This window comes from Tachysurus fulvidraco, chromosome 26, assembly GCF_022655615.1.
Source record: "Tachysurus fulvidraco isolate hzauxx_2018 chromosome 26, HZAU_PFXX_2.0, whole genome shotgun sequence".
Taxonomy (NCBI): Eukaryota; Metazoa; Chordata; class Actinopteri; order Siluriformes; family Bagridae; genus Tachysurus; species Tachysurus fulvidraco.
Genome location: NC_062543.1, coordinates 8,363,336 through 8,380,102, shown reverse-complemented (window position 1 = coordinate 8,380,102; position 16,767 = coordinate 8,363,336). Strand labels below are relative to the sequence as shown.

Sequence of the window (16,767 nt, the reverse complement as noted above, 5' to 3'; positions counted from 1 at the left end):
TTTAACAGTGTCTTTGAAGCAGTTAAGACAAAGCCACCAGATGTTCTCCACCTGAGTACTGTAGTAGACAGTAAACACAGCATGTGGAAAAGTCTGCTACATCAGAAATCACACAGACCCCAATCAGACAGTATGATTTTCCCTTTTTTAAAAACAAAGATGTACAGTTTATGATGTTACAAATGATCAACTAAAATCTGACAGGCTTATTATTTTTTTCTTTAATATCTAGCTGCAGATCTGACGTGATTTTTTTCATGACTTTTTTTTCCAGTGCATTAATTCAAATAAAATGGAAATATAACCTCAAATATACTACAAATACATGTTTTAAAAAGAAATGATAAGAACAAGTCATCAGTGGACATGCTGTTTAAGATCATGCAGCTTTTTAAGCTTTGGGACAATAAAGTCAATAAAAGTTGTATTATAGTGACACCTCAGCACAAATATTCAGTTTATCAGTGTGTGTAACCACCATGAGGCACTTTCAAAGTCACTGTTGAAATACAGATCCACCGGGACAGATATGTCTATTAAAGAAATATTATAATCAATACTATGGCTAAAAGCAAAGATGGATTATCATAGGGTTAAACATTCTTTCGGACAACTGATTGTAACAACGTAATACATGTTTAATTAGACGTTTGAGACAGGAACAACCCTGGTATAATGAATTTGTATATGAATACTTTATATAGGTGTGGTAATGGATTATATATCAGAGTTTAGTATATTTTACATTCCTATTTAAATTCCTAATTCTGGGAAATATGGTGGTCCATACTGCATCATACTGCTTTAATAACGGATTGCCCCAAAACCTGCAATGATAAATACCACTTTTTACAGCATTCTATTTTAAAGATACGGTTCTGATTGTGAATTACTATATAACTTATGCAAATTACTAGATCTTGTAAAACAAGTGTAATGATCAGACAATAGAGTACAACAAAATACTCAATCTTTGAAATCTATAGGCCCAAACTCTATGTACAATTTGTAAATATATATTTTATTTACTCATCATTAAGTCACTTCAGCAAGAACAGACACACGGTATGTGCTTTCTCCAATTTTTAAACACCAAACTCTATATCTGCACTGTTACATACAATTAAATATGGACCATAGCTGTTTACATTATTCAGTTATGGTTAAAACAGTAATGAAATATATTTTGCAGAGATACTTTTGTTCTGGCGTTGTACAAGTACTAGGGTGAACATGAACCTCCCACCAGCAACTGAGTCTGGGGTGTAAGCACACCAGTCTATCATTTCTAGACTTTCCCAGTCTCGTTTCTTGTTGGATATGACCGAAATGGCTCATGTGATCTTCAGTTCTGTACTAATACTTAACAAACCAATTTAAAGCCAGGTCAGAAATCCATTCTATTGCTAGCACACTTTACCATCAATTTCCTTTTTAATACATATTCTGGGTTTCTGGGTGTCCTTTATTTAAAGTATAATAATGTATGGTGAATTCAATCAATTTTATATGCAATTATTTTTCAAGCTGTTATTGGTTTTTTTGTTTTTTTGTAAAAAAATCTATATGGATGAAGCAGTGTATGAAATAAAACATCACAAAACAATATAATAAACAATCACCAAAGGAATTTTCAGTCCATTATTTCAATATAAAATACCATCCCGTAAAAGCACTGATAAATATATTTCAAAATGCCATTTTATTTTGTATATACTTCTATCTATACGTGTAAAATGTGAGCAATGCAAAGAAGTCTACTATGTCGTGAAATAAAATCAGAACTTAAGTCTAAAAAAATCAATTAAGTTTACATCAAAAAAGAAAAATTTTATCTATGAAAATGGTTAGAGGAAAAGTCACTGCACTTCCTCAGAATGAACAAGTTCAAATTGGCCCACTCCTTAATAAACCCCTCTACATAACCCACTACCTACTTGATCAAAGTTGGACCTTGTCTTTTGTGTTCATTCATCAAGATGGCCCCTTCCTGGAATTACTTGCTTCTTTTATAACATTGGCCAGCAGAAGCATGTGAAGAAAAACCTGTGCAAAAGTGCATTCTGCCTCATTCACTCTCTCTTTGCGGTGCCATTATATACAGTACGACTAGCTCAGTGTATAACAGATCGACGTGCAGACATTTCCAACCACGGGCCAACAAGCCCATCGATAAACAATTGAAAAACCAGCTCTAAAAGAATATTCTATAGTTATTATAAAGTGGCTAGACAATCTTTTGGGCTTCTTGCCTATGGCATGAAAACCATGCTTTCCCTTTCTCCAGAGCCTCAAGCTCCTCTTTCACTTTCTAAAACAGATTGTAGCAGTACCACAGACCAATCGGCTTGGTTGTGCATGTGGGATTCATGGAGCTGTGAGACATCTGCTTGCATGCTTATTGCTCTAAAGACACTTAGATAGAAAGAACAAGCAAGAGAGAGAGAGAGAGAGAGAGAGAGAGAGAGAGAATAAGAATCCCTGGTGATGGAAAGAAAGAGGTAGGAAGTCCAAGAAGCGAGGAGCAGAAAGACAAAGGAGAAAAAGACGTCGAAACAATGGCAAGTTATCGAGCTAGCAGCTTGATGAGGTTAGCACACATCTCAAAGAATTCGATGGTGTGACTGCCGGGCCGCGGGTATGTCTCTCCTCCTGCTGAGTCAACTGAGGAGGTCAGTGAAGAAGCAAGGGAGCCCTCTGCCTGCTTAGCCCCACCTACTGGGGGTGTGGAGGGGGCTGAGCCTTCGCCCTTCACATCCTCTGATCCGTTCTTCTCACTCTTATCGTTCTTTAGTGTAGTTCGGTAGTTGCCAACCGAGCCAGAGCGATGCGGTGTGGCAGTACCTGACTTTGTCTCCAAAATATCATCTAAATTAAAAAATAATAATAATTTATGTTAAATAAATAAATAAATAAATAAAAATATGGTAAAAGTAAATACAGAAGTCACGCTTTCATTTTTTCCTCTAGCAGAACTGTTATCTCTAAGACATTTTAAGTCATTTTAAGTCCATAAGTCCTCCTCTTTACTATGTGTCTGTAAAAAAAAAAATTGTAAAACTTTCTTGCTTCCCTTAAATTGACCTTTTTAACAGAAAGGTTCTGTTTGACACACTGACTTCAAAATATCACCATTAAATATTCATGGATATTTCCATTCTACAACAGTAGGGTGACAAAACAGAATTTCTTTTTCATCTATGTGACCTAATCTCCCCTGGTATCATCCACAGACCACAATACAGAAATTAAGCAACTGGTTATGTTTTTAAATGTCTTAAATCTTACAATTTCCATCACATATTTTCATCTTTACATTTTCTAGAATTCTGCTAAGAAAGATGGTCTCATCTTCAGTTGAGCTGCACTGCTCTGCTTTTCCTCTCGGTGAGTTGGAAAGTGAAACCTTAATTAATGTGCATTTGGAGTCAAATTATATGTTTTTTTTGTGCTAAAAGTTAATAACAACACACAATGGCTCTGTTAAAGTCAAATGAAAAAAAGGCAGTGTGTAAAATTACATTTCCATTGTCTTACTTCAATACTTCAAAATAAGCAATAGATGACCGTGTAATAAAGATAACAATTCTAAAAAAAAAAGTTGCTTGCATTACCATCTATGCTCCTGAAGTCCAGTAGATAAGTCCTGCTGTCCACTTGGTAAAGCTGCAGGCTCATCTTGGTTTGCAGGCCTGTAACTGGGTTCTTCCTCCGCACACGTAGATAATAGGGATTAACAACCTAGAACCATGCAAAATAATTTAATTTCTCAAGCAAGCATTTAAAAAAAAAAAAAAAAAAAACTTTATACTGACTACTGCTATCATGTTCAAGTACTAATGTTAAAGATTATCCAGATTCATCCCTGTTGTTTTAAGGATGTGTGGTATTTCATATATAATATATACACTCACTCAGCACTTTATTAAGGCCACCTGTAAATGTATGCAGTTATTCATTCACTCAGTAGCAGCACAAGGCATACAATCATGCACTCCTCTCAGCCAAGAACAAGAACCCGAGGCCATCAAGGTGCAACACAGTTGTTCCTTTTAAAATGGACACTGAGTGTAGTTTCGTAAACTTAAAGTTGTATGGAGGTTACAAAACAGAACATGTGAAGACCTTGAGACATACAAGGCATTAAGGGTTTATCGTTAACGATGCTAGCAAGTCAAATAGCAGTTACTATTGTCGCCCTGATAAGAGCGACACCACATGGTGTTAAAAGAAGCACTGAAAACCAGTGTCAACACCTGGATTAGAAATAGCAGACCGTTTTAAAATTCATTCTGCACTCAAATACTGAAAAGATTTACTAAAGTAAAATCTTGCAAAAAAAACTTCCTGGGCATTACAAAAATGATTAGATTATGTTGCCTGATTTTTAGTAACATATCATCAATATAGTCCTGGAAAATATTCTAGATCCATAGCGTACAATAAAGGCAAACCTAAAGCACTGCTATAAAACCTTAAATATAATTGTATGGTAAGCTACAATAATTGGATTTGGTTATACAAGGCAAAAAAAAAAGCTAATGACATTTTAATCACACTTCTTTGATTGACCAGTAGAGGTAAATAATGCATGAAAACCGTGAAATAATATTTTACCTTCCTTTTACAATCAGAGGTTGTACTCATCCACCCCAGCCCCTACTTCCATCTTACCTTCCACTCGTAGTCAAGCTGCTTCATGGCCCGACAGACTTCGCTCATGATATCATTAGGCCTGCTCTGGCTACGTATGCCTAAGTGCCACTTAGCACGGCGAACACCCAGGTGCTTGGACTTTTGAGGGTTGAGTTCATCCAGAGTGTGACGGGGTCGCGGTGGTTGAGCTTCAGCCACCATGAAGGGCACTCGCTCTGGGTGAGGCTTGGCAAAGTGGTGAGCAGGCAGATCATCAAGGAAGGAGTCAGGGGGACTTGTGGCCAGGTAGAAGTCTTTGGCTTCACTCATAATGCGTCGGTTATCTATGATCAGATGGTATGCAACTGCAAGTGGGTCCTGGTTTTTCCGACTATAGAGAAAATATATAATAAATATTGAGATGGTGATGAACAAAGACAGCGAGATAAGTTGGCAGCCAGTCTATATTTGTATAATACACACTCATCTAGCGCTTATTAGGAACAACTAAGCATTTAATCACTCATGCTATTCTTTAGCCAGTTGTGTGGCAGAAGTGTAATACATAAAATTATGCAGCTACAGCCAGCAGCTCCAGGTTATGTTCATGTGAATCATCAGAATAGGGGGAAAAATGTCATGAGTCATGACTGCTAGTGCCAGACAGGTCTGAGTTTTGCTAAAATTGCAATTCATCTACAATTGAATCACACACACAAGCAAACACAAAAACAAAACAATTCCACAATGCCACAGATTATCTGAGTATTGTTGCTGACCGTTGTGGCCACGATTTACCCATCAGCGAATGGTTAATTCTAGCATGAAAGCTGCCCTAAAATACGGATGTCATCACAAACTGGATTCATGACCATGAAAATTAGTTCAAAGTATTTCAATTGCCTTCCCATTTATTGGATCCAAATACAAACACACTTCTACTACTTTTGGCTTTTCCCGTTAAGGAATACTCTGTTTCCACCTAACTCTATCCTCAGCATCCTCTACTCTCATGCCAAATACTTTCATGTCCTTTAACACATCCATGTATCTCCTCTTTGTCCTTCCTCTTGACCTCTTACCTGGCAGATCCATCTCCAATATCCTTCTACCAATATGACCATCTCCCTCCTCTGTACATGTCCAACCCATCTCAATCTAGTCTGTCTGACCTTGTCCCCAAAACAGCCGACCTGAGCTGTCCCTCTGATGTGCTCCTTCCTAATCCTGTCCATCCTCGTCACTCCTAAAGAGAACCTCGACATCCTCATCTCTGCCTCCTGTCTTTCCTCACTGCTACAGTCTCCAACCCATACAGCATAGCCGGTCTCTCTACTGACTTATACACCTTTCCTTTATTCTTTCTGTTCCTAATAAAGTGCTCCATTAGTTTATACATCTGACTTTTTACCAAACACACACCTGTAAAGGCAGTTGAGCACCTCCTCCTCTGTGCACTCAAACTTCTCACACACCTCCTTGAGTGCTTCCTCATCAATCATGGTGTTACTGTAAGAAGCATCCTCTGGAAACAGATACTTTGGCAGGTCCTGTTTAAACCACTCATCCTCCCTAAGAACAAGAAAAGAGAAAGACAAACTAGAACCTACTTTAGCTAAGATTCAAAATGTGTTTGTTGATTAATAATGACTCAACGCATAAGTTATTCATAAAAAAAGAAAAACTATTAAAAATTGTGAACAGTACTGTACGTAAACTTAAATGGAGAACTTATTACATGCATGATGCTTCCCAAACTATATAATAAACTAGAGGAGCCATTGCATCAAGATGTTCTAGGTAGGACATGAAGTCTAGCTTCTTATCTATAAGCGAGTGCAGAGCTTTCGAGAAGGAAATGGTTGGTTTGCATATGAACAACAAAAAAAGCTTGTTTTGAGCATCTGTGACAATACATATGTGGGTGTGTGTATGAAAAAGAGAGAGATCTCACCGGATTTCTTTAATAGTGGCTCTCTTCATGGGGTCCACCTGCAGCATGTGTTTGAGAAGGCTGATAACTGAAGGATTCAAGTACTGTGGGGTGAAGAAGATGCCATCACAGATCTTCTTGAATAGCGTTGGGACGTGGTCGTCATCGAAGGGAAGCGTCCCGCACAGCAGAGCATACAGGATCACTCCACTGCTCCAGATATCTACCTCGGGTCCCGCATACAGCCTGAGCACAAACACATTTGTACATTCAATTATAAGAGGAAGAAGAAAAGTAAACATAAAGCATATATCCTATTGTGGTTATACACAAACACACACACATATATATATATATATATATATATATATATATATATATATATATATATATATATATATATATATATATATATATATATACATACATACATATACACACACACACACACACACACACACACACACACACACACACACACAGCTGTCAATCACAATGAAACCATAAAGTGACTGAAAGTGATTGATCTGCACAACAATTGACAATAATTCTTTCACAAATGGTGATGTTGCTTATGGTTCCACTTTGTTTATGAGAATTGCCTTTTTAAATGTCCAGGATTTATCCACTTTATCTCAATTAAACCTTATGAAATGTCTGCAAATGTCATATATTCAGGGTTCTCAAATGGGGTCTGTGACGCATTACCTCTTCTTATTTTATTACTGTGATGTAATAAATAAACCCACCAACGACTGAAAGGGAAAAAAAAGCTAATTCTATGGTAGTCTTTCAGAACAAATTTCCCGACAATGCTGAGATTTGCCACTTATCTGTTAGTTTAATTGTTAACTTTGATGCCATGATGTGAAAAAAATAGTTATTAATAGTTATAGAATATAACTAGCTTAACGAAACTGTAATCATAACACTGCCTTGGATTAATCTCATTTTTAAGTAAACGTAATTCATATTTTGACGCAGTAGTATTCTCTACAAAACAAGTATTTATGCATTTGTGTATGGTTCTATTTTCTGAATAGTTGTCAATAGTTTTTTTCCTCACTTTAAAATAAACAAATGGAATGGAGCAAATATTTAACATTTAAAAACAAGGTTTATTAGAAAAATTACCTCCCTGAGATGACTTCAGGAGCTGCATAATTAGGGGAGCCGCAACTGGTCCGCAAGAATTCCCCATCCGACATCATATTTGATAATCCTACACAACGAAACATGTGCATTGAAGGTTTGATTGGTTTTAATCCATAAAAAAGTAAATAGAAAGGAAATATGATGTAAATATTGGATCTGATTTAATATCCATAAAAATTTCTGTGCATGGTTCCTAACCGAAGTCAGCGATTTTAGCATTCATGTGCGCATCTAAGAGGACATTCTCTGGCTTGAGGTCTCGGTGTACCACCATGTGTCTGTGGCAGTAGTCCACTGCTGAAATGATCTGCTGGAACAGACGTCGACTTTCCTTCTCATCGAGCTGGTGAGCAGAACACAACATTCACAAGAACTGAATTTTTCAAAGAGGCATGAAAATATTATTACATAATCTAAACTGCTGTGTAGCGTATTCATTGTAGAACTTGATTTAACAATGAGTCGGTATGCAATTGAGTAAATTATACTGCAGTTTTGCTTCCATTTGCTGGACCAATCAAAATGGAAGTTCTGTTTAACAAGGTGCACAAAAACATCATTTAAAATCCACCCTGAATTACTTCCAAATTAAACATCATAATTTACAAGATGTTCAGTGGTGTCCAAGTTTTATTTTCTAATAGAATTAAATTAGGAATTTTCTAAATTGGATTAAATTTCTTTTTTTGCTTTTTTTCATTATGTTAAATGGTTAAAGTGTAACACTTTGGTTAACAGCACCAATAATGGTACTGAGACTTGTCACACTTCATCGCTACGTAAAAAAAAAAAAAAAAACAGACACAGCAGCACTTTAGTCTGTAGTTTAGTCTCTCCAGCACTCTCACCTCCTACACTCTTTTTAAACAGATCAGGTTCCAAAGCTTTAACCATTAACATAATAAATCCGTCAACACCATTGGGCTTGACATTTCATAGAACTGTAACTAGCCAACCCAAGCCTCTGGCATAACTTGCCACAAATGCATTGTATATCTGTACTGAATTCTGGAATTTCTATACAACTTCTACACTCAATTTTAACACTACACTCCTTGCAAAACAGCTAGGAAGTGCTCTTCTACGTTTTACGTTTATTTCCTGTGACTTGTCATGGTAATAAGAAAAATGCAACACCAATAAACCATTAAATTACCATTTATTTCTGTATAAATGCAAATATACATTTCACCTTGCATGGTTGCAAAGGGACTGTAGAGGGAAAGCTTTTCAGATATGGATCAAAAAGGCAAAGCAAATGTCTGCTGTAAGTACTAATTAGTAGTTCCTCAACATTTATTATCAAGGAGACCACAGGCCCAACATCCTGTTTTCTACTGGCACACAAGGACAAGGTTCACAAATGATCAAAGTTTACCTAGATATGGTTAACCTCAAAATAGTTAGGTTAGCATTTCCCTTCCCTCACTCTGTGAATTCCAAAAGGTCAACCTCTGTGTGTGTGTGTGTGTGTGTGTGTGTGTGTGTGTGTGTGTGTGTGTACAATTATTGTTGTACATAACTGAGAAAGTCTTACCTTTCCATTTTTACAAATGTAGTCAAACAGCTCTCCCCCAGACACATATTCCATGACCATAAATATGTCGGTCGGTGTGCAAATCACCTGGTATCTGCAATCAAAAGCGAGAAAGACCTTGACTGATTTCTTCCCAGGTACTAATCGCTGCATCCTGGAAATATCCCATTAGTTCTGTTGAAGATTCTGTGATCCAGTCGTCCAGCAATCACAATTTAGCCCTTGTCAGAGTCACTCATATTCCTACGCTTGCCCATTTTTTCTGCGTCCAATACATCGAAATAAAGAACTGACTGTTCACTTTCTGCTTATTATATCCCACCCCTTGATAGGTGCCACTGTAGCAAGACAATCAATGCTATTCAAGGGTTAACAGCAAATCCTCCCCATCCTCAGCCTTTAGTAATTAAATGCATGTCTTTTATGCCTACTTTGAGAAACCTTGAGAAACATGCTTCAGTAATGGGGCTCTGACTGCTAAAACACAAAAATAAACAGAACTCTTTCATAACGACAAGCCTCTCTAAATGTAGTACTAATGTATTTCTCATATACCAAACCCTGAAAGAGCATAAAGTGAGTCGGAGTGCAATAAGGAGCCGGCGAAAGAGGAAATACAATGTGACTAAGCAAGTGAGTCAGAGGGTGTTAGAATAGTGAGTGTGTGTGAAACGTGGAGACTGAAAGTGAGAAAAAAGATGCAGAGTGTTATCCTATTAACAAGAGGCTAAGCTAGATTTATTAAACATTTATGGAACATGATTTTTAGAGAAACGTTTTGATGTTTTTCTCACCTAGTACACGTGATGTACACCTAGATTAACCATCTAGCTATTTACAGAGACAAGGACATGACAGATTCTTTTTTTTTTTAAATAGCACTGTCCTATCTAACCTTTACTGAGCATTGAACAGAACTGTCACAGCTACTCACAGTTTAATTATGTGTGGGTGTCTGAAGAGCTTGAGGTTCTGGATCTCACGGCGAATCTTGCCCACTACATCCAGACTGCGGATCTTCTGCCGGTTCAGGATCTTCACAGCTACTTGGTGCTTGGTCAGTTCATGCTGGCCGACTAGAAGAAAAAACACAGATTATTGAATGTTGCATTTAAAATACTACAAAATGAGAAATGTTTGACAAATATATTCATATTAATGCAAACCATGGAAGGTAAAAACATCAACAAAGGAACATCACATGGAAGAAATAGGCCTCAATCCTGGCAAGTCATTCTGAAGTCTGTGAACATTACATATAACTGATTACAAGCTTTTCATTCTATAATGATGCTTGCTTAAAGACATATCCCTTTAGCCAGGCATACACATAATGCATCCCATAACAATGGGCTCTAATACAACATCTCAAATGCACATTGTCATCTAGTGCTTGCTAATATTATGAACAGCAACTACGCTAATTCCTTTCCATGGACTTCTCTTTTCCTACCCATCCTGAGGCATCTAAAGATTGTGCCAGCTCCAGTTGTTTTCCGCTTTCTGAACGTTTCGTACATTCAAAGAGCCTTTCTACACCTGGTCACTTCATGTGTTTTCTCCGATCCGATAGATATCTGATTTGTTAAAACTGTTCCATTTACATTAGGCCACATAAATGCGTCTTGGCGAATCCGATATCAATCCGATCTTTCTACTCCCGCCCAATATGCAAATATATTTTACCTCATTTCCGGGGTAATTGAAATGGAACACGCTTTGGTGTATGCGGTTGCTACAAAAAAACAGCATTTACTGTTTGCTGCAATTTTGCTGGCGGCAGCAGTGCATTTCACCCAACGAGACACCTCGGTGAAAGATCGGAGCCAGCACTATTGGGAAAACATGTTTGTTTCTGGCGTGATGCACGACTCGCGAGTCACCTGCATTACATACTTCCGTTTGGGAGGAGTATAGCGCTGACGTATGTGGCTTGAACAACCACATGCATTTACACCTGTCCAGTTTCATCTGAAATGCGTCCCAGACCACCTCCTGAAGTGGTTTGAGCGATCGGATTTATATCTGTCTCGAAACCGTTTCGGAAAGCATTTACACCTAAAAACCCCCAAAGAGAAGATGCCAAGTACATGTGGTCTTTTAAGGACATCAATCTCCTAATCAATATACAAAATAACATTCTACATTTACTGTGTCGCCATCATTAGGCATTTGAAGGTGTTGGCATGGAGGAGTTGAGTGTTGAATCTATAATGAACTCAGATGTTGAGCTAAATTATGAGTTGCTCAGGAGCTCCTTGTTACTCAAATCCACCTGACGGTATATGACTGTAAAATAGAAAAATAAAACAGAAGCCTTAGAAAGGATTTTATCCATAATAGCACTCACCGGTGTTTATTACAATTTATATTTAAACCCTCCAGTGTCATACAAACTCATTAAAGGTAAATACAAAAACAGTAAAATTGTTTTGTACATATAATTTGACTGATTAATCTTGAACATGTGTACTATATTTCACTTATTGCCCCCCCACCAGCATAAACATGTACTAACATTATTCCACAGTAACAGTTTTATTGCTTATGATTCCTCCTTACTGTTCCATATGGTAACCTAAGTATGGGACACCTAACCATCACTCACATATGCACTTGTTGAACATTCCTTTTCAGATTTAGTTCATTTAGAAATTACAATGGCCTCAACTCTACCGGGAACGCTTTACACTAGATTCGGGCGTGGCTGTGTGGATTTGTTTATTAAGCCACAAAAGCATTATTAAGACCTGTTGTGCAGGCAGCATTGCAGTTCATCCCAAAAGTGTTCAGTGGGTTGAGGTCAGAGTTCTGTGCAAGGTCTTCAAATCCAAACTTGGCAAACCACATCTTTATAGACCTTGCTCTGTGCACAATAGTCTTGTCATGTGGGAACATGTTTGGGCCTTTTAGTTCCAGTGAAAGGAAATCATAATGCCAGAGCATGCAAAGACATCCTATAAAATGAAGCTTCCAACTTTGTGGCAACACTTTGGGGAGAAACTGTATACTGTAGATCAATCATGTTTATTCCATGTAGTACAAGCTTCATTTGAGTCCAAAAAACAATTTGTGATATTATAATTAATTAACTAGAAAATTGTTTTTAAAATCTGAAAAAAGCAACAGCAATCCATCTGTTAATGTTGAGAATACTGAGAGATGATTACTGACTTCAGGAGGATGTGAGTCACCACTGCACATTAACGGAACATCTCTGATGAAAGTCAAAAGCTCCACATTTCTTGGTGTGCACATGACAGAGGACAAAGGACTTTTCCTGGACTCTCAATACCACCTGCCCTGCCAAGAAGGCCTCCACTTACTGCAGAGGCAAAACAGAGCCAAATCGGATGACTTAAGTCATGGTGGCCTCTCGAAATGTATGGCTTGTGTACTGTTATGTGTTGCATCATAGCCCTGGAGAAATGACCTCTCATTCCAATGTTTACAGGGTACACAGTGGAATGGCAAATACCAACTAGACTTGCCTGATTTAAAATACAAGCATTCAGACTCTATTTCCTGACAATAAAGTTCTTTCTCCTCAAATTGGCATGTGGTAATAACCAGTTATGCAATATACCATATCATTTTATGCACACACCTCACTGCCATAATGGCTGGTTATATTCATTGTCACCACCAATGCATTATTTGGAAAAAGTCTGTATAAACAGCATCGTGTTTGTAGTAGGCACTTTCTGCTTTGCATATAAAGAATGCCCCTCTCTAAAGTCAGCATAACTCTTTATATATTTGTGATACATTTGAAAGAGAGAAAAAATATTATTATTAAGAAAAACACCTAACAAAATTCTTGTTTCTTTGAAATGCTATTGGAAAAATAGTTAGTGAAAAAATAAAATGTAAGGGACTCATAACTCTTCATTCCATAGACTAATGTGGTGACAAATACAGGGACGTCAAGGTGAGAGAACAAAGGGCGAACAAATAGTCAATGTCAGTCAAGCTCAGTGACTTTGAGGAAAAGGGCTCAGGTCTGCTAAACCTGTTCCAAAGAACCACTGGACAAAACAATTTAAAAGCAAATTTACTATTCAGAAATAATTTTTAGGAAGTTGCTTCATACAAAAACATACAGCCAAAAAAAACTGTAAACAACCATCCATCCAGTAAGTAAAAAAGTAGAATTGTGCAACTAAAATACAACCTTCTGAAGGACATCATTCATGTGAGAGTATGCTTGTACAGGCATTTGTGAATTTAAATGGCTTACAGGGTAAGCAAAGCTTCTTTCACAAATTCTTGAAAATAAAGATACATCTACAAAGATGAGCAAATTTTTAGTTGCCGAAGCTTCGATGACTTTGAAGATCTTGTGTTACAACAAAATATACTAAATGAAGATCCAGTGGTTGTGTGCTGACGGGTCACAGTGGTTGTTGCTAATCGCCTCTTTTTAAAAGCTTTTTTCTCAAATGCTGACAGCTGACAACATAAGAGAAAACCCTATTAGCAAAAAAAAAAAGACCAAATGAAAACTGGGATTGTCCCGGCCTGTCGAAATAAATCACTGTTTCGCAGAAGTGGTTCGACAGAAAACAACGATGAAGTTAGTTTATTCTATCTGAGTTTAATTTTGTGTTATGTGATAAGAATAATGTTTACATCTGCTCGTAGTTTTAGAAGTTCCTGTGCTGCTCATTATCAGTAAAATCGGAGCTAGAAGCTGCAAATCCGACACAACGCTTAGAAGAAAAAACAAGTATGACTTTTTTTGTGTACACTGGGGATGTGGTAAGCATGATTTTTTTTTTCCGGTGGGTTTTAGGGCAGTTTGTGTACACCAGGGATCTGGTAGCCTAGTGATTAGGTTGCTGGACTGCAAATCATGTCCACCAGGCTGCCAAAACCCTCAAATGCTCAGTTGTTTAAAATGTAAGTCGCATTGAATAAAGGCGTCTGCTAAATACTGGAAATGTAAATATACATGACTAGTTATTACGAGTGCTAATTAGCCAACTTGCACTTTAAAATAAATAGATTTTAACTAATACATTTGCAAGAGCCATGTTAACCATTACACCTTTGACCAAACTAAAGCACTGAACTCCACGGTTCAGTTAGCAAACAGAGATCCAACAAGTGCTGGTTACAACTGGATCAGAATCCACTGCTAGTTAGCTTTACTAGCTCTAACCGCATAGAGGCAACAGCTTATCTGAAGCCACTAGCAACAATTCAAGTTATTTGAAGTAAGGTAACTAATCTTATATGTTTTGCACAAAATTCTGATCGATGTGTCTTAAAAACTCTGTTGACTTCCAGCAGTTAGCTACATAGCTAATTACTTGATATGCTATATACCTAAGAAACAAACGCCCTAGCTACATGGCTAATTCGTTAGCTAGTTTACTAGCTTCAATCGCAGCCACTGTTTGATCAAGCTGAAAGATACAATCAATTAAAGCTCAAGCATAACACTCGCACAAGGAATATTACCTTTAACTTTTCCAAACGTTCCCACTCCTAACGTGTCTCCGAGAATGTAATGTCCGATTTTTACTCTTCCTTCATGTTTATGTTTATCCGTCGCCATCTTCCCACATACGAGCCCTACCTGAGGCGGCGGGCGCTGTGCTGGAAACCGAACGCCGAGATACACAGCAAGCACGCCGCTTGTGTCCCAATCCTTTCAATGTGCACAAATAGGCCCTAGTGCGCGCACACACAGAGTCTAGGCTTTCTCTACGTCACCAAAGTGCGTTTCTGAAGGCACCTTAGGGTTTAGGGGTTAGATTTGGGACAGGGCCTTAACTGGTCTTATTTCCGTGTGCACAAAATAAAAGGCTCCCGAAAGATGAAACCTTAATAAAAAAAAAAGATTACTGGTCGTTTCCCTCTTACATTACAAAGAATAAACACAAACGAACTTATATTATCTGCATATAAGTCACATATTAAATGGTTAGAGTCGTTTAAGTGTTAAAGTGTGTCTAGAACTATAAAAGTGCACAAAACAAAAGTCCCCCGAAAAAATGAAACCACTTAATAAAAAAGATTACCGGTCGTTTTATGCAAGTAAGAAATTCTTACTTGCATAAATACTTCACTTTCTTCATATAAGAATTTCTTACTTGCATGTTCCCTCTTACAAAGAATAGAAACGACTTATATTATCTGCATATAAGTCACATATTAAATGGTTAGAGTCGTTTGAGTAGTTTAAGTGTGTCTATACAGTTAGGGTGGAAGTGTTTCTGGAGCTGTAGGACGTGTTAAGAAAAAGGAAAAGCGTTTGCCCACAACTTCCTTTTTCTCTATAAACTTTATTTATTGTACAAAAACTTGGAAAGTATTCAGATCACTTCAAAATCGGATAATATGGATATTATTTATTTTATTTAAAAATTATTTAATTTATAATTTATTTAAAAATTAAATATCAAACACAAAATGCTCTTATTTAGATTAGTGTAATGTCTCTGGATAAAGTTTATCTTTAGAATTTGGTCAGACTGGGGAAAGCAACTTTAGAGGAATATAACAATTCAGAATTGAAGTGATCATTTAAATGTACATTTATCCCTTAGCAGTTTAATATGGCACATCTGGGGAACAAGAAATGGCTGTATGTTCCAATATATACGATGGCTTGAAAAATGGGTGGGATTGTAATGCATTGCATTGCAGAAACTGAGCAGGAAAAATCACTACTGACCCTTCACACCCTGGACAAAACCGCTTTCAGCTCCTCCCCTCTGGCAGGCGCTACAGAACATTGTTTACCAAAACTTCCAGACACAGGAACAGTTTCGTTCCCCAGACAATCACCCTCATAAACAACTCACCATAATTATATTCCCTGCTTCTTATCTATAAGTACTGCATTATCAGGACTGTCATCACATCATCAGTATATAGTATGCACACTACTGCTGCTGTATATTGTACAAAAGCATAATATTGCACAATACTGTTATTTGCACTACCATGCACTCTCACACCTTATGTATATAACTGATCTGTCATATACACTGTATTCCTATTTAATACTTGTACTATATTGTCTCACATCGTCTGTAATGTCTTGTCTTGTGTTTTGTCTCATCTTGTATAGTCCAAACTAAATGTGTAGTAGACTGTTATTTTTGTCTGTACTTTTGTGAGTCACAAACAGCTGGAACCAAATTCATTGTGTGTGTGTAAACATACTTGGCCAATAAACCTGATTCTGATTCTGATTTAGAACCAAGGCTACCCTAAAGTTTTATTAAAATTCTGCAATTAAAAGGCAATGCCACAAGGCAATGGTTCTCAACTATTATTTTGTTTTCTGGGTCACAAGCTAAGGCATGTAGAATTAAGGAATCAAGGAGGGATTATTTAGGGTTTGGGATGCACCCAAGCTTCATGGAACAAGAATTGATTATTCATACCTACTAATTTATTGTTTATCCTGCACATATTTATCATATTCATGGTCACGCATACAGTAAATGTAAAAGTGCTTTTATTCTATACTTTGCATTGAATAAAACAT

The 16,767-nt window shown here is 37.2% G+C and overlaps 2 protein-coding genes across 3 annotated transcripts in view; both read right to left on the bottom strand.

Moving 5' to 3' along the window:
* The window catches only part of LOC113655064 (probable global transcription activator SNF2L2), a 40,960-nt gene extending 38,405 nt beyond the window's left edge, over nt 1–2,555 (bottom strand). Inside the window, exon 1 of the mRNA XM_047809059.1 lies at nt 2,438–2,555. The gene's annotated coding sequence lies outside the window, so the exon portion shown is untranslated. The remainder of the gene's footprint in view (nt 1–2,437) is intronic.
* Nucleotides 1,001–16,316, bottom strand: prkaa1 (protein kinase, AMP-activated, alpha 1 catalytic subunit). Of its 2 annotated transcripts, none has more exons than XM_027165473.2 (10): nt 16,300–16,316; nt 10,195–10,336; nt 9,261–9,354; nt 7,922–8,066; nt 7,703–7,790; nt 6,590–6,814; nt 6,058–6,207; nt 4,675–5,026; nt 3,615–3,741; nt 1,001–2,868 (listed from the first exon to the last, which is right to left on the bottom strand). In XM_027165473.2, exons 3-10 carry the CDS (start codon nt 9,318–9,320, stop codon nt 2,567–2,569), a joined length of 1,449 nt encoding a protein of 482 aa, XP_027021274.1. In that variant the 5' UTR covers nt 9,321–9,354; nt 10,195–10,336; nt 16,300–16,316; the 3' UTR covers nt 1,001–2,566. The 2 variants fall into 2 exon arrangements, with proteins under 2 accessions (XP_027021274.1, XP_027021273.1); XM_027165472.2 differs by lacking the exon at nt 16,300–16,316 and adding an exon at nt 14,727–15,015.
* Between the last annotated feature and the right edge of the window lie 451 nt (nt 16,317–16,767).

Coding starts and splice junctions, on each gene's coding strand:
- prkaa1 (XM_027165472.2), bottom strand. CDS start 14,823: ATGGCGACGGATAAACATAAACATGAAGGAAGAGTAAAAATCGGACAT. Junction 8,067..9,260: donor ACATTTGTAAAAATGGAAAG/GTAAGACTTTCT, acceptor TCTGCTCACCAG/CTCGATGAGAAGGAAAGTCG. Junction 7,791..7,921: donor TGCTAAAATCGCTGACTTCG/GTTAGGAACCAT, acceptor TTCGTTGTGTAG/GATTATCAAATATGATGTCG.